The sequence below is a fragment of the Scyliorhinus canicula genome, chromosome 7, assembly GCF_902713615.1.
Source record: "Scyliorhinus canicula chromosome 7, sScyCan1.1, whole genome shotgun sequence".
In the NCBI taxonomy this organism is placed as follows: domain Eukaryota; kingdom Metazoa; phylum Chordata; class Chondrichthyes; order Carcharhiniformes; family Scyliorhinidae; genus Scyliorhinus; species Scyliorhinus canicula.
This window is the reverse complement of record NC_052152.1, coordinates 23,099,906-23,126,252: the sequence shown is the minus strand read 5'-3', so window position 1 is coordinate 23,126,252 and position 26,347 is coordinate 23,099,906. Positions and strand designations below refer to the sequence as shown.

General features: G+C 47.3%; 1 protein-coding gene across 4 annotated transcripts in view; it reads left to right on the top strand.

Annotated features, from left to right (window-relative positions):
- LOC119968782 (lebercilin-like protein) overlaps positions 1-26,034 on the top strand; it is a 155,846-nt gene extending 129,812 nt beyond the window's left edge. For all 4 annotated transcript variants that reach the window (XM_038801513.1, XM_038801512.1, XM_038801515.1 and 1 more), the window contains 3 exons: positions 484-593; positions 2,669-2,774; positions 25,216-26,034. In XM_038801513.1, the coding sequence (XP_038657441.1) occupies positions 484-593; positions 2,669-2,774; positions 25,216-26,018 (1,019 nt within the window). In that variant the 3' untranslated portion in view covers positions 26,019-26,034. The remainder of the gene's footprint in view (positions 1-483; positions 594-2,668; positions 2,775-25,215) is intronic.
- The last annotated feature ends 313 nt before the right edge of the window (positions 26,035-26,347 follow it).

Below are 26,347 nucleotides of genomic sequence, written 5' to 3'. Positions count from 1 at the left end.
ACTATAAACTGTTGAACATACTCTTAATGTGGGTTAACATGATGTTAGATTAACTAAAGACCTGTGCCTGTCCTAACCAGTCTAATCACTCAGCACATGGTGAGGATCTGTGCTGTAAGCTGTAAGCTCTGTACTTCTGAAAGGCTGCATCCCGAATGAGCGGGAAAACTGATGCCCTCTGTCTTTATGGTGAGTGTGCTCTAACTGGTGATTGGCTGCGGTGTTATGCATGTTGATTGGTCCTATTGAATGTCCATCAGTGTGTGTGTCTGCACCATAATATACTAGTGTATATTGTGACAAAATCTTTTACCAGTTGACTGGAAAGTTCTTTCTAACGTATTAGGAAATAATATTCTCCTTCTCAACTCTAAATTCAGTAAATTGTAACTTGTATGCCTGGGTTAACAAGGGTATGACATCAGAGCCCAGGATCAAATTCTGTTGTTGAAAATGTATTGATTGTTATCTTTTGTCATGCAGCTGAAAATGTGGCCAAAGCAATACAGACAGAAGACTGTTTTTCTCCCATCAGCTCCTTTTCTCCTCACAATGTTCTTCCAAATTTAGAAAAGAAAGCGGTCCATTGTGAGGTAACCTTTCCAATGATTCTCTGTTTCAACCACGCCGCAGATATCAGCTGTCATGTGACTTGTCTATTGACTGATGCAAAATGTATTTCCATAATTACTGCACTATAAATCTGTGAAATCACCTATTATTTCCAATAGATAAGGATGGTTCTATCACAGTGATGGTTAGTTTGGTACACTTTTGATTGTAACACACAATTGGACTAACCCTTGTTTGTGCTGAGTTAGCTGATCTTAGTGAGATTATAACCTACAATTGCTTAAAAGGAGCGAGGAGGGGGTATGAAATCAAGTTGAGTTATTGTTGCTATTGTTTTATTCCTGCAAGAATGTGTGTATGCATGTGTGTACCAACGGCAGGGAATAAGCCCCCTGTCCCCACAGGTTGAATAACGGATTGACATTCAGTTTAGGCTTATACTTGAAGTATCAAAGGATGCCAGATCCTCAGCATAAAACAGTGCCTTTAAGTAAGGAATTTGTTTACCTCAAGCTTAATGGTGCACTGATGTGGGCCGATCTGTGTGTTCTTTGTGTGCTATTACTCCAAGGTAAGTTATGCTGTTTAAATTAAATGAGTCCTGTCCTACCTACCAGCTGTTCTGTATGCTCACCTCACTGTGGGAGTAAAGCATTTTAACAATTTGAATCTGGCATCGTCACACCAAATGTTTGCTTAGTCCGCCTTCAATGAGATTGAAATGTACACACACACATAAAAGAAACAAATATTCAGTCCAGCTCACAAGGAGATCTAAAAGTCAAGAAAGCGGAAATAACAAAATCCAAAAAGTTAAAAGAGGCAGAGGCAGGAATGATGTGTTTAGTGGCAGAAGAAGAAAAAAGTGAGATAAACAGAGAGAAAGGGAGAGAGAGAGGTAGACAGATAGGTAGATAGATAGAGGAAGAAAATCTCAGCTAGAAGATTGCCATTTTAAGCACGAGTTTCAGCTGGAGCCTGTACAAGGAGAGGAGTCACACAAGTGGGAAGAAGAGGGAATGAGTGCAATGCAGATTGCAAGAGGGCAAGCAAGGATACAAATTCGAGGTCAGCGAGGACAAAGATTGCCGGCATGAGATTGAACAGAGGAAGAGCCAATATGTGCAAAGATGTCCAAAGATCCAAAGTCCAAAGATGTGCGGGTTAGGTGGATTGGCTATGCTAAATTGCCCGTAGTGTCCTTAAAAGTAAGGTTAAGGGGGGGGGGGGGGGGGGGGGGGGGGGGGGGTTGTTGGGTTACAGGTATGGGGTGGATACGTGGGGTTCAGTAGGGTGATCATTGCTCGGCACAACATCGAGGGCCGAAGGGCCTGTTCTGTGCTGTACTGTTCTATGTTCCTGACGGGAAGGATTAGCAACATGGGACTATCAAATCGTACCATACATTTAAAAGAAAGGGATAATATGGGAAAATGAATGGGCCAGCTAACTTTGACATTACCAATCAGCAAAGCATTTTCTCACATCAATTCTGCTGATAGCACACACTCTGATATTATAAAATGTGCCATTTTCAAGGCTTTTGATTTGACATTTCAGTCAGATCTAATCTTGTCTTCACACACGTGCAATTTTCAGAGCAGAACATTGGCCAGAAAACAGGAACAGGGAATTTCCTTAAATGTTGCATTCTATTACCTGAGTGGCATTGCTGCAGACTGTAACATCGCCTCCAACTACTGCCAGTCGAGGTCTGCTGGCTTAGTACGAGCCAGTGATAAAACTCCAAAACTTTCGGGTCTGCACATCAGGCAACCATTCGCCTTAATATATATTTCATTACCATTACTATATTTTTAGAGGCTAACATTGGATAAAATGCTGCAGAGCGGAGATTGCTCTGTTTTGTAGTTTGATTTTTGTTTTGTCACTTATCTTAAATCTAAATGGGACTCCAGAGGAGAGTGACAACAGTTGTGTGATGCCTGGTCATATGATGAAGCTCAGGAAAGCTGAAAGTTAATCCCACGATAAAAGTGGTGCCACAATCCTGTTATCACACTGCCCTGGAGGCCACAATCTTCAGAGATGTACAAACGTGGCTTTTTTTTATTACTGTTTCACAATGTAATAGAAGGAAACATCAAGTGAAGCTGATGATGAAGACAGCAAAGCATCAAAAAGCCAACTCCGAAAGGAAGATGGTGAAATGGATTCCGAGGTGGAGAGATTAAGAAAAGGTGAGCAATTGGCTCATGTTACAGTACGTCACCGAGACTGTAAGTGTGATGAATGTAGAAATTGTATATTATGCTGCAGTAATGTCATTAAAAACCCTGCTTAAAACAGACAGGGCAGCACGGTGGCTCAGTGGTTAGCACTACTGCCTCACGGCACCGAGATCCCAGGTTCGATCCAGGCTCTGGGTCACTGTCCGTGTGGAGTTTGCACATTCTCCCCGTGTTTGCGTGGGTTTCACCCCCACAACCCAAAGATGTGCAGAGCAGGTGGATTGGCCACGCTAAATTGCCCCTTAATTGGAAAAAATGAATTGGGTATTCTAAATTTATAAAGAAAACACAGGCAATATGTCTGCTAAAGCTGTAATTAAGGTGTTGTAAAAGGTGAGGTCATGATTAATTCCAACCACTTACTTGATTATAGACAATGGTCTAATGGAATATTGTTATGATTGCTGGAGATTCCCTGGAGTGTAGATACTTTATGGAGGACTTGTATTTAGTCCTAGCTAAGCAGGTCATGCGATATCTTAGTGGGATACAGATCGTGTAATTAATAGGAGGAGCCAAATATCTCTGTAGTTTTGCAGTCTGTTGTACCATTTTAAGTTGAACAGCAGTTTTGCCAAATGCTGTTAGGTTGAGCAGAAATGTACAGAGTCTGCTCTGAAAAGGAACTCTCTCGAAAGGTCTGCAAAGCTCAGCAAGTAAACCTGTTTTGTTAACTTTATTCATAAGTAGCATTGAACTGTGTTGGGTTGCTTAATTGGAATTAGTAGCAGGCATAGAGAGTAAAGTTTCCTTTTGTTTAAGAACTGTTTAACTGATAATTGTAAAGCTATTTTCTTTGATGTTAATGTCGTTAATTCTGTGTTTAAATTAAAAGTTTGTTTTAACATAAAAGATATCCGTTGGTCAGCGGCATCAGTCCTTGGGTGAAGTATCCTTTCCTCATAGTTTTAAGAATTTAAAAAAATTGTTTGGGATTCTGGTCAAGTATCCTAACAAATATTGGTGCCTGGTCTGGTATCCTAATAGTAAGTAATCAGTTATATGAGATGGCATGGGAGAGAGCTACATCTAATATTTCTTTCAAATTTAAAATTCAATGTGCTGTATCACAGAGAGTGCTTTTCCTAAAGATCTCTACTCAGAACTTCACTTTGTACCACTGACAGATACCTCACCACAGGAAAACAGGAGAGATCAGGTCTGGGAGTAGGCAAATGGGAAGAAAGGAACATTAGGATTCTCATGCAAATTCAGGGAAGGATCCAATACCTGACCAAATGGCCAGGTACCGCATACATCCAGAAGAAACAGGAGGAGGAGAACTCTCTCTTTGGGAAATAAAATACCGTGAAGATTATTAAGTTGCACCTTTTTGAATGGACGAGAGTTATGGGGCTGAATTCTCCACTTCCCGCCATCGGCAGGAAGAATTCACGCAATGGAAAAAGCGTGATTTGCGCCTGGCGACGATTCTGTTGCGCCGTCTCCAAGCCCTGCTGCCCACCGTGCCCCTGTTCCCAACCATCCTGCCCCCGAACAGCAAACCCGACCAGTCACAACCTGTGCGTTACACCCAGGACCCACATCACACTGCAGCTACACTCTTTTTTTTGAAAAATATTTTATTGAGGCGTTTATATATTTACACATCAAACACAATCACAAAACAAAACAAGCCAACAGGGCTGGAAATAGCAGCTGCACTTTCAGCAGACGCACACTTTCTTTCACTCACCCAGTGACCTTTTACACCGCACAAGTTGGCACCCTGCTGGTGGATAACACACAGCCCACCCAGTGAGTAGACCCACAGTAGACCCCACTAGGGGAAACAGGACAGGGGCCACAGAGGCTTTTGCTGACATGGGTTGCAGCAGCCACCTGTACCCCTTTGACAGGGACGGGTGGTGAGGATAGACTATCCCTACATCACAAGCCCGGTGATGGGGACAGGGGTGCAGTACGCCGGACAACATATCGAGGGGGCCGGGTGAGGAGGTGGGGGAGGCGTGTGGAGGATGGACCAGCAGTACAACCCAGGTCACCATGTAACCTGGTGGTTTTGTATGGTCATGGGAATACTCATCTTATTAACATTCTCAGTCTCTTTTCCAACCACCTCTCCCCCTTTGCAATGTCCAGCCTCCTATGCTCGCTATCTAACTGGTCGCTGCTGCCATTACAGATATACAAAGGCTGGAGGAACAGCGCCAACTCAGGAAAGACCCTACACAAGAGTGCTGGCCATTCAACGGACTGAGGAGGAGGTACGAAGAAGGCGCCACATCGGGCCATGTATGTACGTTGGCGCCTATCCATAGAGGAGCTGCCGACTCCAGCTACCCAGAGAGACTGAGCCATCTGTGCCAGATGGTGGTACACCTGGCATCGTGGGGGTTTGGAGGAGGACATCCGTTCCCAGTGGCCGTCAAGGTGATGGTCGCCTTGAACGTTTATGCCTCAGGATCATTCCACAGCTCGAGTTGGGACCTGTCTGGGATCTTGCAAACATCCACACGAAGGTGCACCTGCGCAGTTATGGATGCTCCATGTGCCAGGGAATCGGGTATCGGACTATGACACCTTCAATCTGGACCAGGCCCACCAGAATACTCAGGCTACAGGATTCACTGCCATCGCTGGCATGCCCCGGGTTCAGGGGGTGATCGATAAATCGCATGTCCCCCTCCAAGCACCGGTTCAACTGAGGATGCCCTTCATCAATAGGAAGTGCTTCCACTCCCTGAATGTGCAGTTGCTATGCGACCACCTGCACCCGAGAGCCAGGCAGCGTGCATGACACTTACACCCTGGTGCATTTCGAGGCCCCTGGCACCTTCGAGGTGGTCCCTTGGGTAAGGGGTTGGCTCTTGGGCAACAAGAGTTACCCGCTGAGGTCATGGCAGATTAACCTGCCCTATACCGATGCGGGGATTCATTACAACAAAACCCATTCAGCAAACAGGAGTGTCATTGAGAGGTACATCGGCAATCTCGAGGTGTGCTTTTGATGCCTGGACCACTCTGGTGGGGCTCCCCAACATTGCTCCAGGAGGGTCTCAAGCATCATACTGGCCTGCTGCATCCTGCATAACAAAGATTCAGGAAGGCGAACGGTAAGGTGAATGCTGGTTTATTCACGGACATAAGAAATCTGTCTATGACAGTAAATAGACACGCAAAGTAAGTACCGTTGGGACAACCAACATGCTACTCCCTGTCCGGGCCAGCCTCAATACTATGTTATGAGCCCCAGGTAGGTGGGCCTCCACCCAGCAGTGGGGAAGCTCATTTTTCACACATCTTAGGGACCAGTTAAGGGGGATTATTGCACCCCTCCTGCCCCAGTCCGTAAGCTCCCCTCTGCAATCATCGGAGGAGGCTTCCCACGCCACTTTGCATGCAATGTCCAGAATGGGAGTTGCAGTTTATTTTACCTGGTCACCAGTATAATGACCCAGGAAGCCGAACGGTAGGGTGAATGCTGGAGTATAATAATAATCTTTATTATTGTCACAAGTAGGCTTACATTAACGTTGCAATGCAATTACTGTGAAAATCCCCTAGTCGCCAAACTCTTAATCATGGATAGAGGAAATCTGCCGATGGCAGTAAGTATTCACATAGAGCAAGTCTCATTGGGACAACCAACATGATAGTCCCTGTCCAGGCGGCCTTTATATTATGTTCTTGCGTGCCCTAGTTGGGTGGACCTCCACCCTCTAGCAAGGAAGCACATATTCCATGAGTCACACAGGGAGATCATTCACTTTATCCTCGGAGGATTATTACAAGGAGGAAGAATAGCAGGCCTCATCTGATGAGGAGGATGTCCAGTATGGTCCAGTTGTGGAGTTTGAGCTGGTAGGGCAGCCCACATACCGTGTGATCCAGGACCATTACACATGGGACAAACTTATCACTTTCCAATTTTCCAACTAAGAGGCCTGGTGACCAGCAGCTCCACAACCTGAACCACCTGCCCAGTAACACCTCCCCCCAGGACCGCTCACACTCCAGTGTGTCAGCCACTGCCCTTTCCTCTGCCTTGCCCGCTAGTTGCATGGCCCTCTCCTCCACAGGAGTGTGGAGACCCGCAAGTCAATATGCCCCCTCTGGTATTCTGCATCTCACGCCTGTTGTCAGCTGTGTTTTCCTGGGACACAAAAAGGCCATGGTGAGATGCTGGGAGGAGAGTTCTATGGGGGTCTTTAGCAGTTGGCATGTGTGAATAAGGCTCCTGGCCAAAGAGGACAATGTGTTGGGATTTGGTGGAGGGTAGGTTGTAAGGGAGATGATGTCAGGGGACAGGAGTGATGCCGGTGCAGAGGAGATGACTGACCTAAGCTGCGCTAAGGGGGTCATTAATCTTTTTACGGCATTGCATTCCAGTCCTTCTTGTAAGGTTGGCACTACTGACCACCTCTGCTCACCTCCCCGAGATGTTGTTGGCTCTGATGGGCTTGAGGCTGCAACCCACCCTGATGAAAAGGGAACCCCTCCTCTCCTTAATGGGGTCCAGCAGTCTGTCCACCTCAGATGCCCGGAATCACAGTGCTGGCCTTCTCTGGGCAGCCTTCCTGGATGGAGTGAGTGATGGTGCGCGGTGACGTGAGTGATGGTGAGCGGTGTCGGGAGTGGAGGTGCGCGGTGACGGGAGTGGTGGTGCGCGGTGACGGGAGTGATGGTGCGCGGTGACGGGAGTGATGGTGCGCGGTGACGGGAGTGATGGTGCGCGGTGACGGGAGTGATGGTGCGGGGTGACGGGAGTGATGGTGCGCGGTGACGGGAGTGATGGTGCGCGGTGACGGGAGTGATGGTGCGCGGTGACGGGAGTGATGGTGCGCGGTGACGGGAGTGATGGTGCGCGGTGACGGGAGTGATGGTGCGCGGTGACGGGAGTGATGGTGCGCGGTGACGGGAGTGATGGTGCGCGGTGACGGGAGTGATGGTGCGCGGTGTCGGGAGTGGAGGTGCGCGGTGACGGGAGTGGTGGTGCGCGGTGACGGGAGTGATGGTGCGCGGTGACGGGAGTGATGGTGCGCGGTGACGGGGAGTGATGGTGCGCGGTGACGGGAGTGGTGGTGCGCGGTGACGGGAGTGATGGTGCGCGGTGACGGGAGTGATGGTGCGCGGTGACGGGAGTGATGGTGCGCGGTGACGGGAGTGATGGTGCGCTGTGACGGGAGTGATGGTGCGCAGTGACGGGAGTGATGGTGCACCGTGACGGGAGTGATGGTGCACCGTGACGGGAGTGATGGTGCGCAGTGACGGGAGTGATGGTGAGCAGTGACGGAAGTGATGGTGCGCAGTGACGGGAGTGATGGTGCACCGTGATGGGAGTGATGGTGCAACGTGACAGGAGTGATGGTGCGCGGTGACATAAGAACATAAGAACTAGCAGCAGGAGTAGGCCAGCTGGCCCCTCGAGCCTGCTCCGCCATTCAGTGAGATCATGGCTGATCTTTTGTGGACTCAGCTCCACTTTCCGGCCCGAACAGCATAACCCTTAATCCCTTTATTCTTCAAAAAACTATCTATCTTTACCTTAAAAACATTTAATGAAGGAGCCTCAACTGCTTCACTGGGCAAGGAATTCCATAGATTCACAACCCTTTGGATGAAGAAGTTCCTCCTAAACTCAGTCCTAAATCTACTTCCCCTTATTTTGAGGCTATACCCCTAGTTCTGCTTTCACCCACCAGTGGAAACAACCTTCCCGCATCTATCGTATCTATTCACTTCATAATTTTATATGTTTCTATAAGATCTCCCCTGATCCTTCTAAATTCCAATGAGTACAGTCCCAGTCTACTCAACCTCTCCTCGTAATCCAACCCCTTCAGCTCTGGGATTAAGCTAGTGAATCTCCTCTGCACACCCTCCAGTGCCAGTACGTCCTTTCTCAGGTAAGGAGACCAAAACTGAACACAATACTCCAGGTGTGGCCTCACTAACACCTTATACAATTGCAGAAAAACCTCCCTAGTCTTAAACTCCATCCCTCTAGCAATGAAGGACAAAACTCCATTTGCCTTCTTAATCACCTGTTGCACCTGTAAACCAACTTTTGGCAACTCATGCACTAGCACACCCAGGTCTCTCCACAGCAGCATGTTTTACTATTTTATCATTTAAATAATAATCCCTTTTGCTGTTATTCCTACCAAAATGGATAACCTCACATTTGTCAACATTGTATTCCATCTGCCAGACCCTATGTGGTGAATGTAACGTAGTAATTCACACTGTATTTACCAATACCATTGTAAGCGCAGTAGCGTTATCCGACCACTAGGGGGAGTAGCTCTGGGAATGCTCAGGACATAGAACATAGAACGATACAGCGCAGTACAGGCCCTTCGGCCCTCGATGTTGCACCGACATGGAAAAAAACAAAAAACTAAAGGCCATCTAACCTACACTATGCCCTTATCATCCATATGGATGATATAGATTTGTACAGGGCTCCACCCTTGGCTCCGCCCATGATTCCTTCCCCTGGACTACTGTATAAATACCCTTGTCCAGAGCCAGCCTGCAGTTCATCGAGAGTTCAACGGGTAACAGGCTGGCTTGTAGTAAGTAGATTAAAACCAATGTTCATATCTTAAAGCACGTGTCTAGTGAATTGATGGTTCCATCAATTTAATCTACTTAAGAACAGTAAGGATCGATCATGGAATCAGCCCTCAAGCCTGGACGCCTGGAACTCAACCCACAGGATGCAGAGGCAAAATAAATTTTCTCCCACTGGCTGCGGTGCTTTAAGGCCTACCTGGCAGAAGGTAGCACAGCCGAAACAACAGGGGAACAGAAGTTAAGTCTACTGCACGCAAGGGTGAGCCACAGAATCTCTACGCAACTAAACTCGGCCGGTTCATATACTGCAGCGCTAGCGATACTCGATAAGATGTATGTAAGGCCCATTAACAAAGTTTACGCACGCCATGTGTTCACGACTCACCGCCAGCGGCCTACAGAATCACTCGCCGAATTTTTAAGAGAGCTCAATAATCTATCAAATGACTGTAACTATCAAGCGGTTACTGCGGCTGAACATAGAGAACTTGCTGCACGCGATGTTTTTGTAGCGGGCCTCAGGTCTAATTATGTGCGCCAGTGACTGCTGGAAAAGGGGGCCCAAGACTTAGAAACAACTGAGGAAATTGCGACCACGATGGAGGTCTCCTTCCGCAGCCTCACCTCGTTCCCCGCGGACCCCGCGACCCAATCATGGGCCCCCGACCAGCGACTCCCCCAGGCCTGTGCCACGCAGCCACCATGCTGCCCCAGCCAGCCACTATGCTGCTCCAGCCTGCCATTTCTGCGGCCAGAATCAGCACCCGCGGCAGCACTGCCCGGCCCGCAACGCGACCTGCAGCAGCTGCGGGCGGAAAGGCCACTATGCGAGAGTGTGCCTCACAAAAAGAGCCCCAGCTTCCAACTCCCCAGCGGCACAAAGTAATCGCTCCCCACACCCGCAGGCCCGCGGGGCCCGAAACACTGCGGCCTATGCCCCGACCCCGCCCCCTCCCGCCACATGTGATCCATGGGGGCCGCCATCCTGGCAAACCTCCACCTCACGGCCGGCCACGTGCGACACATGGGGCCGCCATCTTCGGGCGCCATCTTCCTCGCCGCCCGCCACGTGTGATCCACGGGCCCGACCTGCATCTCCACGCTCGGACAACTCATCGGAAGAGTACGACCTCCCCGGGCGCTTGTCACATGGCCCGCAACTCGGCGCAGTCACCCTGGATCAATCACGCCCGAATCATCTGCGAAATTCGATGGCAGAGGTCCAAATCAGCGGATACAACACGCCATGCCTTTTCGACTCCGGGAGCACTGAGAGCTTCATACACCCAGACCTGGTAAGACGTTGTTCGCTCCCCGTTTTCCCCGTGCGGCAAACTATCTTGCTCGCTTCAGACTCCCATTCTGTCCAGATCTAGGGGCGCACCGCCGCGATACTCACAATCCGAGGCACTAGCTACTCAAAATTTCAACTCTACATTTTGCCCGACCTCTGCGCGCCACTCTTATTGGGCCTAGATTTTCAGTGTAACCTTAAGAGCCTCACTCTCAGCTTCGGCGGGCCCCTGCCCCCACTCACTATCCACAGCCTCGCTACGCTGCGAATCTCCCCCCCTTCTCTCTTCGCCAATCTCACAAAGGACTGTAAACCCGTAGCCACTCGTAGCAGGCGATACAGCCTGCAGGATAGGGTATTTATCAGATCAGAGGTCCGAAGGCTTCTCAGTGAGGGGATTATAGAGGCCAGCAATAGTCCCTGGAGAGCTCAGGTGGTGGTCATTAAGACCAGGGAAAAATTCCGCATGGTTGTCAACTATAGTCAGACCATAAATAGATTTACGCTCCTCGACGCATATCCCCTCCCCAGGATTGCAGACATGTAAATCAGATCACCCAGTATCGGCTCTTTTCCACGGTGGATCTGAAGTCTACATACCACCAGCTCCCAATCCGCCCGGAGGACCGCCACTACACGGCATTCGAGGCCGATGGCCACCTCTTCCATTTCCTCCGGGTCCCCTTCGGCGTCACTAATGGGGTCTCGGTGTTCCAACGAGCAATGGACCGAATGGTGGACCAGTACGGGCTGCGGGCCACATTTCCGTACTTGGACAATGTCACCATCTGCGGCTATGACCAGCAGGACCACGACGCCAACCTCCACCGTTTTTTCCAGACGGCACAGAAATTAAACATCACCTACAACAAAGAGAAATGCGTTTTCCGCACAGACTGGCCATCCTCGGCTACGTCGTGGAAAACGGAGTCCTGGGCCCAGACCCGGACCCCCTCCCCCATTGCCCCAAGGCCCTCAAATGGTGCTTGGACTTCTTCTCCTACTACGCCCAGTGGGTCCCTCAATTTGCGGACAAAGCCCGCCCACTCTTTAAGGCCACACGATTTCCCCTGTCAGCTGAGGCACGCCAGGCCTTCAACTGCATCAAGGAGGACATCGCCAAAGCGACCATGCGGGCGGTGGATGAATTCACTCCATTCCAGGTTGAGAGCGATGCCTCAGAGGTAGCTCTAGCAGCCACACTAAATCAGGCAGGGAGACCAGTCGCATTTTTCTCCCGTACCCTCTCCGCTTCAGAACTCCGACACTCCTCAGTCGAGAAAGAAGCACAAGCCATTGTGGAGGCTATTCGTTATTGGAGGCACTGCCTCGCAGGTAGGAGGTTCACCCTCATCACCAACCAAAGATCGGTTGCCTTTATGTTTGATAACTCGCAAAGGGGCAAAATAAAAAAGGATAAAATTCTTCGGTGGAGGATCAAACTCTCCACCTATAGCTACGATATTAAGTATCGACCCGGGAAGCTCAACGAGCCACCGGATGCCCTATCCCGCGGGACATGCGCCAGCGCGCAGATTGACCGACTGAAAGTCATCCACAACGACCTCTGCCACCCGGGGGTCACCCGGCTCGCCCACTACATCAGAGCCCGAAACCTGCCTTTCTCCAATGAGGAGGTAAAAGCGGTCACCAGCCCGATCTGTGCGGAGTGCAAACTGCACTTCTATAGACTAGACAGGGCCCACCTGGTCAAGGCTTCTAGGCCCTTTGAACGCCTCGCGATTGCTTTCAAAGGGCCACAACCCCTCAACTAACAAGAACGTTTACTTTCTAAACGTCGTAGAGGAGTTCTCCCGTTTCCTATTTGCTATCCCGTGCCCCGACATGACCTCCCACACAGTCATTAGGGCCCTGCATAGCATCTTCACCCTGTTTGGTTTCCCCACCTACGTGCACAGCGTCGTCCTTCATGAGCGACGAGCTGCGTCAGTACCTGCTCGACAAGGGCATTGCCTCGAGCAGGACTACCAGCTGCAACCCCAGGGGTAACGGGCAGGTGGAGAGGGAGAACACGACGGTCTGGAAGACTGTCCTACTGACCCTCCAGTCTAGAAAGCTCCAAGTCTCCCAGAGGCAGGGAGTCCTCCCAGACGCGCTCCACGCTATTAGGTCCCTCTTATGCACAGCGACCAATCAGACCCCTCACGAGAGGCTCTTCATTTTTTCCAGGGGCACTACCACGGGGGTCTCACTTCCGGCATAGCTGAGGACACCGGGCCTGGTACTCCTGAGGAAACACGTCAGAGCGCACAAAACCGACCCCCTTGTTGAGAAGGTGCGCCTGCTCCACTCCAACCCCCAGTACGCCTTCGTCGAGTTCCCTGATGGCCGTCAGGACACAGTATCCCTCCGGGATCTGGCACCCGCCGGATCCAGCGCCCCCTCTAACCCCACAGAAGGACTCTACACCCCATGCTGCCACCCCCTCGCGCTCCCGAGCCCACGAGCGCGCTCCACCAGTTCCACGCACCCGCGCCGGCCAGCCAGTGCCCCCAGTCCCTGGTTGAACCAGAAGAGTATGAAGTTCGGACACAACCCTCCCTGGAGTCCGCCATCGTACCCCAGCACACAACACCCATCCAGCCACCACAAGGGGCTGCAACCCCGGTGCTCCGCAGATCACAGCGGACAGTTCAACCACCGGACAGACTTACTTGGTAAACCACCACCCCCGCCGGACTTGATTTTTTTGCAGGGGGTGAATGTGGTGAATGTAATTTAGTAATTCACACTGTATTTACCAATACCATTGTAAGCGCAGTAGCGTTATCCGACCACTAGGAGGAGCAGCTCCGGGAATGCTCAGGAGTTTGTACAGGGCTCCACCCTTGGCTCCGCCCACGACTCCTCCCCCTGGACTACTGTATAAATACCCTTGTCCAGAGCCAGCCTGCAGTTCATCGAGAATTTAACGGGTAACAGGCTGGCTCTGTAGTAAGTAGATTAAAACCACTGTTCACATCTTAAAGCACGTGTCTAGTGAATTGATGGTTCCATCAACCTAGCCCATTCACTTAACCTATCCAAATCCCTCTGCTGACTTCCAGTATCCTCTGCACTTTTTGACAAATTTTTAGCCATATGGCAAAAAGTCAAAGAAAATAGTTCAGTTCTATGCATCCATGGGTGAAAATCATGGTACAGCACCAAAGGCTAGAAAATTATTCTGCCTGAAATAAGTTAATATGAATGTTCATTGGAGCATGTTTGCTATTCTGAGTGTCAGCTCTGAGAATCTGCATGGATGAAGATTGTCAGACAGAAAACAGTTTATGATTACAATTTGAGAGAAAGCTTTCTTCTTGGCTAACATGGATTATCTGGCAAACCTCATTGGTTGGACTTGCACCGGGATTAACAAGTGGTAAAACCTTACTTGTACAAAGACTTAGATAAACACAGCATTTTCCAATCAACTGCAAACAAACAATAATGTCTTAACATGTCCTCTTGCTCAAGATGTATTAATGAAATGAAAATCGCTTATTGTCACAAGTAGGCTTCAAATGAAGTTACTGTGAAAAGCCCCTAGTCGCCACATTCCGGCGCCTGTTCGGGGAGGCTGGTACGGGAATTGAACCATGCTGCTGGCCTGCATTGGTCTGCTTTAAAAGCCAGCTCTTTAGCCCTGTGTTAAACCAGCCTCTGGTAATTGCTGTACGTTTCCAAAATATGCTGGGCGGGGTGGGGCAGTGGTTAGCACTGCTGCCTCATGGAGCTGAGAACCCAGGTTTGATCCCGGCCCCGGCTCACTGTCGGTGTGGAGTTTGCACATTCTCCCCATGTCTGCATGGGTCGCACCCCTGTGATGATATGCCTATGGGCTATATCATAGATGGATGGTATGCAACCTCCAACCAGCAGGTGGTGGTACAGACACACTATGCAGTCTGTTGACCAAGGTCATGTGACCTGTGACTCCAATATAAAGGGAGACACATCTGGTCATCTTCAGAAGCAGATTCAGAGGGTAATAAGACATACAAGTGAATGGTCAGTGCTAGATGCCAAGTTCCAGAGGAGTAACACGATACTCAATAAAAGATTCTGGTTTGGACAAGTGTTTGGTAAATTCCTTCCTGAAGTACAAAGGAAGAAACACAACAATCCCCACAACCCAGAAAGATGTGCAGGGTTGGTGAATTGGCCACACTAAATTTCCCCTTAATTAGGAGAAAAAAAAGAATTGGATACTCTAAATTTAAAAATAATGTTTCCAAAGTATGCAGGCAACCCAAAACAGAAACATCAGAGATAATATGCTTGATTTTCAACCCAACCTGGGATCCCGACGCCCACCCACACACACGGACACTACCATGCGCAGCACGGTAGCAAAGTGGTTAGCACAATTGCTTCACAGCTCCAGGGTCCCAGGTTCGATTCCTGGCTAGGTCACTGTCTGTGCGGAGTCTGCACGTCCACCCTGTGTGTACGTGGGTTTCCTCCGGGAGCTCCGGTTTCCTCCTATTGTCCAAAGATGTGCGGGTTAGGTGGATCGGCCATGCTAAATCGCACTTAGTGTCCAAAAAGGCTAGGTGGGGGTTGCTGGGTTAGGGTAGATACGTGGGCTTGAGTGGGTTGCTCTTTGTAAGGGCCGGTGCAGACTCGATGGGCCAAATGGCCTCCTTCCGCACTAAATTCTATGATCTATGATCACACCCCCACAAGTGAGTACACCCTGCTATGGGGTCCCTGGCGGTCCCCCCTCTTCAGGCCCCCCCAAGCCCCCTTACAGCACCCATCACCCACTCAACCTCCCGGAGGCCACTACTTACCTGCTCTGCACTCCCCTACCCTTCAAACCCACCCTCAATTCTCATTTCATGGGCATGGCTCCACATGGGTCCTGCCTCTTGGCAGTGCCAGTCTGGCACTCAGGCACCTGATGCTTGGCAGTATCATCTGGGCAGCTTGGCAGTGCCAGGGTGGCAGTGTAAAGGTGAAAGCTGGGCAGTGCAAAAGTGCCCACATTCCAGTGAGAGAGCCACAAAGCCACCCTGCACTTACCCTGACCACCCAGGGATTTCCAGTGGCTTTGGAGACCCCCTGGGTGCTGTTCCACCTGGTCCACGTTTGTGTGGATCAGCACTGATCGGCGCCCAGCTGCAGCCTCGCTGGGGAGGCCGAGGAATCGCTGAAGGCCAGTGGATCCGCGAGCGTCATTCGGTCCAGCCCATTTGGGACGGGGTCCCGACTCCGACATCTCGCAGGACTTCGGAGAATCCCGGGAGGCCTGGAGGCTGTCAGGAGGCCTTTCCGAGCATTCTCCGGCCGAGTTGCGCTCAAGCGAGAGCCCAACATGGCCAGAGATTCATGCCCGTAGGAATCACATCAACCAATTTGCATACAGCCAGCTCCCACAATGTAATAGTGACAGTCTCAGCTGAGAAACAGAAAATACTGGAACAACTCAGCAGGTCAGGCAGTGGAGAGAGAAACCGATGCTGCTTGACCTGCATATCTCCAGCATTTCCTGTCATTATGTCAGATTTTCAGCATCGGCAGCATTCTGTTTTTGACCAAAGTATTTCAGATGTTTGCAGAGAGATAGATATTGGCCAGGAGACACCCCTACTCTTCAAGGTAGTGTGATTGGAGTTGTTTTTGTCCACTTGACAGGAAAGGGCCAAAGTTATCTGTTCCGAAATATAGCTCTCAGCCTGTTGCTAAGTTTGAAAGTTATGTGAAGCCATCTCTTGTCTTCATATGAAAGCTTACATCATTGCCATGTTTTAACTTTTTGTTTTAACCTATTTAACCCAAAGGGGATCTTTTGTTCCAATTAAGGAGCAATTTAGCCTGGCCAATCCACCTACCCTGAACCCCAAAGGGTTTCTTTGATTAATTTAAATTATAGAGAAGGAGGAGGATTGCCAGAGGGCTACCCAGGTTTGAGCCCCCAGTATATCTTCAAAGATAGAACTTCTCAAATTATAAAATGGTAACTTATGAAATGCATAACTATGTCATAAGATATTTGGCAGACAGCATGCGCATGCTTGCTTATTGCCGAGGGGAACTGTTTAATTATGAAGTCAGGCACAGATTACTGGGATTCTTCCAAAAGTTTGCACATTAATCAACATATGAAATTAGAAGGTGTACGGCATTACTATGTCACTAGAAATTTGGCAATGAAAAATTAATTGTATTCTCAAAATGCTGACAGCACATATGTAAGCATCAAATACCCACTAACGGCAGATTATTATATCCACATCCGTAACATTGCTCCTGCCTCAGCACATCTGGTGCTGAAATGCTCATCCATGCCTTTGTTACTTATTAAATTGACTATTCCAGTGTCCTCCTGGCATAAACTTGAACTTATCCAAAAAGTTCTATTTGCCCAACATTCCTGTGCGCACTAACTTCATCGGTATGCCTCAGATTTAAAATTCTCACCCTTTTATTTCATCCATCCATGGCCTTGCTGTTCCTTATCTCTATACTTTCCTCCAGTCCCACATCTCTTGGAGACATCTGTTTCCCAAATTCTTTCCTTTTGCACACCCCAATTCCCTTCCTCCACCAGTGGTGGTCGTGCCTTCACCTGCCTGATGCCTAAACTCGGGAGTTTTATTTTTTGCAAAAAAATACTTTATTCTTAAAATATCTGAAAAAAACTTTACAAACATCCTGGGTGTTACCATTGATTAAAAACTGAACTGGGTTAGCCATATTAATACTGTGGCTACCAGGGTAGGTCAAAGGCTAAAAATCATATGGCAAGTAACTCACCTCCTGACTCCCCAAAGTTTACCCACAAGGCACAAGTCAGGAGTGTAATGGAATACTCTCCACTTTCTAGGATGAGTGCAGCTCCAACAACACTCATGAAGCTCGACACTATCCAGGACAAAGCAGCCCGCTTGATTGCTCCCCCTTCCTAAACATTCAAACCCTGCATCACTGACGAACAGTGGCAGACTTGTGTACCATCTACAAGATGCACTGCAGTACCTCACCATGGTTCCACTGACAGCACCTTCCCAACCCACAACCGCCATCATCTAGAAGGATAAGAGCAGCAAAATACCTGGGAACCCGACCACCTGGAGGTTCTGCTCCAAGTCACTCACCACCCTGACTTGGAAATATATCGCCGATCCTTCACTGTCGCTGGGGCAACATCCTGAAACTCCCTCCTTAACAGCACAGTGGGTGTACCTACACCTTGAAGGACTGCAACGGTTCAAGAAGACAACTCACCACCATCTTCTGAAGGGTAATTAATGCTGGCCTAACCAGCGACACCCACATCGCATAAATTAATTTTTTTTAAATTTCAAAATGGCCATCACACAAAGTGTAATAATATTCTGGGTCTCTACACACATCAAGTTGTTCTTGGAGGTGCTTCAATACAGTCAAAGAAACATTACAGACATTTCAAAATGGTCATTACACATGGTGCAAAAGGATTTAAGTTGTCTCCCTAGATCAAGTAGCACTCTGGGGGTGCTTCAATACAATTGCGATACATGGAATATTCACTGCAGACATTCAATGTGGTCAGACAGCCCGAGGGCTTTCTGTACAATTTCAGTCCCCTCAGTTCACCATGGCTGACTCTGGAATACCCTCTCTGAACTTTTTGTCCTTTAAGTCGATCCTAAAAACATATCCCTTTGGCAAAGCATTTGGTCTCCTACCCTTAATGGAGCTTGCTGTCAAATGTTTTTTGATAACACTTCTGAGAATCACCCTGGGGCATTTTGACATGTTCATAGGCATTAAATACAATTTATTGTTCTTGTCAACAGAGTCAATCAGTTAGATGATTTGACAGGTGGTACTGGCTCTAGTCAGGACCAATCAGCTTGGATGGAAGGCAGACAACGGGTTTCAAGATAAGATAGATAGTTTTTTGAAGAATAAAGGAATAAAAGGTTATGGAGCTCGGGCGGGAAAGTGGTGTTGAGTCCACAAAAGATCAGCCATGATCTCATTGAATGACGGAACAGGCTCAAAGGGCCAGATGGCCTACTCCTGCTCCTAGTTCTTATGTTATTAGAATTAACCAATCAATTGCTGATAGGTGCTGGACACTGCAACAATGCTAGGTTAGGGGATATGGTTAGAACCTATGAACCTGTTTAATCCCTATCCATCCAACCAGTGTGAACATGGCGACTGAACAGTTAATATTAGGTAAAGGTACTTGCAAATCCTGCTCCCAACACAGACTCATTGATTGCGATTTCTACAGATCAACAGTCTCTATTCAAAAACACACTCACCAGAAACCAAATATATTTAATTTGGGTTCCATTATGTTATTGTGAAGCTGACTGATAGGGCGAGAGCAAAACGCACTGGGACCCTCACCATTGCACTGACTCGAATTCGAAGGATCACTGTGCTTTTCTGATGCTATTTGTCAAATGCACAATGCCTAAGCATTTTCAGCTATTTTTGCTCCTTTATTCCGAATGGATAATATTCTGGATGGATAGGCAGACAGAAGAAGGACAGCTGCAGCAGTAGTAGCTGCAAACGTCATCAACCTTGGCACGCAGGATGAGCAGCAGCTGTTAGAGCAGGTCAGAGGGACTGCCCTGGGCCTTACCCAGCCCACAGGATCTTCGTACACTTGGAGTACCTTTCCTGGAGATATCAGGAGATTGTAGCTTCTCCAGGCTTGTTTGCTATAGGTCCGTGCAGCCTCCAAGAGCAGGATGCCATTGCCCTCAGCCTTTTCAGATGAATCTACGCCCATATCAACTGCACCTCCCAGTCTGCAGTATGGAGCTCATCAGGGCCAATCAGCCAACAGATGCAAAATCAGAATGAGAGCACACGGGGTTTTCAGCAGTGGCAGCTTTCCCTTGTGTACGGTGCTGATGTCATTGAGTACTGGCGTGTAGCTATCAGGAAGCCAGAAGATGAGTCAGGAGCTTTTCTCAATAAGAAAGGCTATCAATAACTAACTGTTGTGTAAGATGCAAGATTCTGCGAGTTTCAACAGCAACTGCTGTGATATTTTCATCCTGAGACACTCATCCATTCCTCCCTGTAGTCCATCCTTCAGCAATATCAAAATACAACTGTTTTGTTAACTGTGTGGTAGGTAACAGGTGCTACTCAATCCAGTTACAGCACAGGCTTCCGGAGGAAGGTTCAAAGTCGTCCAGAGGTTTATGTAAGGTTTATTGAGTAACAGAACTTAACAACTTTGTGAGTTCTTACTTTAAGAACTATACTAGTGGAAAGGTTACAACTTTTACACACAACTAGGCCTGACCACACTATCAGCCCTGAGCCAAATCCCTACTTCTGCTCTCCTCACAGTCTAATCAGCACAAGAGCCCGGAGGGCTACTTGCTTCTCCTTTTATGCCCACCAGTGATGCCCCCTAGTGATCTTTCCATTTCCCATCAACCCCTTTTGTACATACCCATGTAAAGATCACTACAACAACTGCTCAGAGCCAAAAGCACTCCCCTCCATCACATCACCATGCCCAAGTAGCATAAACATATTAATAGCCATGAGGATTCAGGAGCATAACTGAACATACCATTGGCATCTTGAATGCTGAGATTTTAGTGCGCAATCAGCCTGGGGCACCCTGCAAAATGCCCCAGACAAAGTGAGCTGCATCTGCTCAATATATATGCAATGAAGATTGGAGGATGCAGGATTGGAGCAAAAACAGAACAAGGTACAAACCCACACCTGGAAGAATTGGCTGACGATTAGGAGAACTGGAAGGAGACAGCTAGAGAGCAATTGAAATGTCCAGCGATTGAACCAATTGAATCGATCTGCTCAATCAACTCACCTGAAAAGTGACAATAGCTGACCCTCACCATTCCCTTCATTCTTATTGAATGGTCAAATTATTTAAACAACCTCCATATCAGTGACATTCACGCAATGTAGACTAACTAGCTGCAATGAAAAAAATACTATATGGGTGGCACAGTGGTTAGCACTGCTGCCTCACAGCACCCAGGACCCGGGTTCAATTCAGACCTTGAGTGACTGTGTGGAGTCTGCACGTGGGTTTCCTCCGGGTGCTCCAGTTTCCTCGCCTAGACCAAAGATGAGCAGGTTTGGTGGATTGGCCACGCTAAATTTCCCCTTAGTGTCCAAAGATGTGCAGGTTGGATGGGGTTGAGGGGATATGGTAGGGGAGTGGACTGAAGTAGGGTGCTCTTTCAGAGGGTTGGTTCAGATTCGATGGGCCAAATTTTATAAAGTTAGAGTACCTAATTATTTTTTTCCAATTAAGGGGCAATTTAGCTTGGCCCATCCACCTCCCCAGGACATCTTAGGGTTGTGGGGGTGAGGCTCAAACAGACATGGGGAGAATGTGCAAACTCCACATGGACAGTGACCCAGGGCCGGAATCGAACCTGGGCCCTCAGCGCCGTGAGACAGCAGGGCTAACCACTGCTCCACCTTGTTGCCCATGCACTGTCGGAATTCTATTCTATTTTATACACCTAACACCAGAATGTGAAGGTGGTGCTGAATTTATTCATCAACAGAAGATTGAACTAAAATCTCTTAATACCCAAGTTCTCAACTCAATGCTTTTTGTAACAGGATGCTTCCTCACTCTCGGAGGTGCTCCCCCAAATCAGAGTAGATAGAAAACCTCGAATGCTTATGTGGGGATACTTGAGGTGATTCTGGCTTGCAACAGATGGCTGCTTGGACCTAAAGGGATCCAGTTGCCACATTTAGCTTCTCCTGGAATAGCCTCGTCCAGCTGGCAATTTAACACCCTACTGGGTACTGATTAAGGTGGCGAGAGACCAAATGTATTGACATTTTGAGAGATGTCTCTGAGTTCAACTTGTCCATGAGACCCATTTCCTATCAGATACAATCCCTTTGGACTGCTGACTGCTCAATTTTACTTTCTTGCCCACATGCTAGCTAATATTGTTAATGCTGCCCTCTCTGGACAGTTCCCCTCCCTTTTAAATCTTCTGACTTCATCCCCTTCCTGACAAGTCCATCTATCTTCAAAGTCCCCAAACTTGTTGTCACCTCACACATACATCTCACCACACCATGATTCAAACTGTTCCAGGATCTCATAGATTCCTTACAGTGCAGAAGGAGGCCATTCAGTACATTAAGTCTCCACCGACCTAGTTTCCTCGCTCCTGATCAGGGTCCAATCCACCACCCTATCCCCATAACCTCACATCTTTGGACATGAAGGGACAATTTTGCATGGCTAATCCACTTAACCTACACATCTTTGGACACTAAGGGGTAATTTTGCATGGCTAATCCACCTAACCTACACATCTTTGGACACTAAGGGGTAATTTTGCATGGCTAATCCACCTAACCTGCACATCTTTGGACATTAAGGGGAAGTTTAGCGTGGCCAATCCACCCACCCTGCACATCTTTGGGTGATGGGGGTGAGACCCACGCAGACAGGTGCATACTCCACGTGGACAGTGATCCGGGGCCAGGATCAAACCAGGGTCCACGACACAGGAAGGGGTAGCAGTGTTGAACACCAAAGTCACCAATAATATCCTATGTGACTGTGATCACAATGCACAGCCTCTCGACCTTCAGAATCCATCTGCAGTAATTGATTCCACCATCTACCACCAGCACCGTCCTCAGTTGTCCAGCTCAGTGGAACTGCCCTAACCTGAAATAAGATCTATTTTGTTATAGTCCAGGCATTTCCTGTGATGGCTTCACTTCCACTCTCTTCCCCTAGGCCCACCTCTCCTACTTTTATTTGCATGCTGCACTCCGGCAACATCATCACCCTGGTTGCTGTGAGTACCACAAGGTTCAAAAATAAGGTCCTGCAAAGTTTAAAAATGCAGATGCACCCTGAGGTTTAAAAGCAACGCTTGCAGAATAAAAACAAAAGAAAAAACATTAGCTTGAAGTCAGAGAGATTTCTACAGTGAACCTTGAAACAATTTTTTTAAATGTCCATGATCGCTGGTAGCCTGCCAAAACCAGAAAAGTGTGGGAAAGTCAAAGACAGAACCAATACAGCCTGAAGCTTAAAAATAAACACTGTCTTAAAACAGTAAACACAAGAAAAATATTACAACCAGCGCCTGCAAAAGGAAAAAAGACTTGCTGATCATGCCGTTGTTTGGGAGGATCGATCCGTACGGTTCGTGCAGAGAATTGGAGTCAGTATGTCAAGAGTCTCAGTTTCACTTTCATAGTGAATGAAAGTACTGACGATGGTAAATGTAGTGCAATCCTGCTGAGCATCTGTGGAAGCAAAACACAGAATTTTAACTGAAATTTTACTTCTCCGAACCCACCCAGTACTAAGTTGTACAGTGAGTTAGTGGAGCTTGTGAAGTCCCATTTTCAGCCAAAACCGCTTGTAATTATACAGCACTTCAAGTTCAACACGAGAGTTTGTGCTCCTTGAGAAGCTATTGCTTCCTTTGTGGCGAATGCGAAACAGCTCACTCAGTACTGAGAGTTTGGGGATGTCTTGAATGATATGCTGTGGGACAGATTGGTATGTGGGATGAACGACAACGCCATACAGCACTGTTAGCTTGCTGAACCGGTTAATGATTTCAAGCACGCTCTGGAACCTTCCTCTCGCGATGGAATGCCACAAGGAATTAGAACATACAGTGCAGAAGGAGGCCATTCAGCCCATCAAGTCTGCAGTGGCCCACTTAAGCCCTCACTTCCACCCTATCGCCGGAACCCAATAACCCCATCTAAACTTTTTGGTCACTAAGGGGAATTTTAACATGGCCAATCCACCTAACCTGCATGTCTTTGAACTATTTCAGTCTGCTACAAACAGCAACTAGCCCAGCTTCCTGTGATGGTTGTAAAGGGGGAGGGGCCCAACCTTCTGGGCTGAGATTGGCTGCAAAAAATAAAACTAGACTGGTCAGAAATATTCCATTTGAGGTCCGATGGAATTCCAGTGCTTTGGAAGAAAGCTGACACTTATTCAGGATGAATTGGGAAAACTGAAGATCACACAAGTTAAAATACACGTCAAACCCCAGGAAGCACCAGCATCAAGGTCAGACCAGTGACTTACACACTGCAGGGATTTCAATGTTTGGTTGTGCACTTAGATTGCGTCTTTGTCGCTGGACCGACTGAAATTGAACATTTAGCCAACCTCAAGGAAATGCTGAAAAGATTTATGGAAACAGGTGTGCTTTTGAAGTGAGAAAAATACACATTCCAGGCCTGAGCACTAATAAATACACTTGACATTCCACAGAGGAATAAATCTATAAGACCACGAGACAAAGGAGCAGAATTAGGCCATTGGACCCATTGAATCTGCTCCGCCATTCAATCATGGCTGACATGTTTCTCGTCCCCATTCTCCTGTCTTCTCCCCATAACCCTTGATCTCATTTTAATCAAGAACATATCTATCTCTGTCTTAAAGACAGTCAGTTATTTGGAATCCTCAGCCTTCTGTGGCAAAGAGTGCAATCTGGGCAATTAACTCTACCATATTACAGAGAGATACATTTCAAAAATTATGTGTTCAGTCTGTTGAATGGAGATTGCGGTTATCTGTTTATTAAGAATAGCTTATTGTTAAACTTATTTTATTTAGTTTTGTTTCATTTTCACTCCCGAAGCTATTGACTTTTGTTGTGGTACACGTCCATTAACAGCTCCTCAGTAGCTTGCCAAATGAAAATCAATTGAATCTATGATTCTATGAATGTGAGCAGACGGAGTTTTATTACGTCCACAACTTCCAGAAACAGTCATTAGAAAAGGGCAAATGTTTTTTTTAAAAGTGACAAAAATCTCAAAGTACGCAGGACGTTTGGAATACAAAACTTGGGTTTGGGCTCTGCACCTTAGGACTGATATATTGGCCTTCGGCTGCGTACAACGAGGATTCGCAGAATTATACCAGGGCTCAAAGGGCTAAATTATGAAAACAGGTTGCATAAACTTAATTTATATTCCCTTGAATTTAAAAGTTTCAAGAGTTATCTAATTCTGGTCCTTAAAATGATGAAGGGATTGAAATCAGGTAATGAAGCAATTCTATTTCCTTTGGTGGGCAATCCAAACTAGGGAAAACTAATCTCAAGATCATCTATGGGCCATTTAAGGGTGAAATAAAAACTTTTATTTGCTGTAAATAAAGTGTAGTGGCCATCTAGAACACTTTTCCCTGCCGCCAACACAGCATCACCTTCCAAAAGGCTGTGGGGTCCAGGTCAATTGAAATTTTCAGTACTAAGACTATTCAATAGTATTAAGAGACCTGGAGCAAGGATATGTAAATGAAGCCGAGAAACAAATCAGTCATGATCGAACTAAATGGCAGCGGCTTGAGGGGCTGAATGGCTTAGACCTGGTCTTTATGTTGTACGAAAAAAATAAAAATCAACAATCTCTGGGTCCAAAGTATTCCAATACAATCACAGGTCACTTCCTTCAGTGTGTTGTTAGACATCTTACATTATCTGGTTTATGGCAGATGCCACAGGGAGATTAGTTCATTCACTTCCATTCATAAAAATCTGCATGAATATGTTTTTTTTCTCCCTCTATTAGAATATGAACAGGCAGAGAAGAGATGGAAGGAAATGGCGGAGAATGACATCTTAGAAAACCTGGAAAGGGAAAAAAGAGAAAAGCAGGAGAAGGAAAGAGCTGATCAATTTTTGAGGGAGGCTTTGGAAAGGAAAGAGACAGGAGAAGAGGAGCAGGACGCCAAGGAAAGAGAACAGCAGAAAACAACTGAGGAGAACAGAGATGCAAGTGAATCACGACAGGATGGTAACAAGGAGATAGGCGAGGCATTTGCATTGAACGACAGCCCCAATAAAACTCCTTCTAGACTCAGGAGGCGCTACAGATTCACAGAACAAATTGAAAATCTCCATCAAGGGCTTCCTGTTTGCAAAATATCTTATGCGGCCCACATGAGCAACAAAAAGAGACAAGACAGGCAAGAAGATGAGTTTCTGGACTTCAACTCTTCATTCAATGGTTATGAGCCATCTTTTGCAAAGCTGTGCAATCGGTCAACTGAACTGATGCACCAAGTTGGTGATGGGCCCAGTGAAAAACCCAAAAATTGCCTTCAGTCAACTTCAAGAAACGATACGAAGAACAGCCTCATGGAAAAATTATTTAGATCAGCCAGTACTTTAGAAAATAAACCCGCCAAAGATGATGAAGTTAAAGCCATAGACAGTTTAAAACAGTTACAGAGAAATAAGCAGGCAAGTCGAATTCAGGTTACTAACAAAGGTAGATTGAATGTCCTGGACCCTGAATTGTTGCCTGTGAGAGTTTTAGAATCATCTGCAGATGAAAGTGAAAAACTGGTCTTACAATCTTTAAATAAATAAATAAAAATAAACTTTTGTTAAGTTTTATTGAATTTAGGCTTGTTGAACCTCCCTTCTCTCCAGAAGCAAAGATAAATGGAAACAATTGCCAAACTACTGACTTTTGTGGGGACGCACAGGGAAAGAACGCGAGTTGTCATTAATATCTACATTCCGATATTTGGATTTTTCCAAGGAGTAAACAAATACGGAAATGTTTTACAACTTGTTTGCACACACTTAACATAGTTTCATATCACTGGTCAACTTTGAAACCCATTTAAACTAATGATGCTATGATACAGCAAATAATGCTTTAAGAAGAGTGATGCTACACCGGATACTATTAG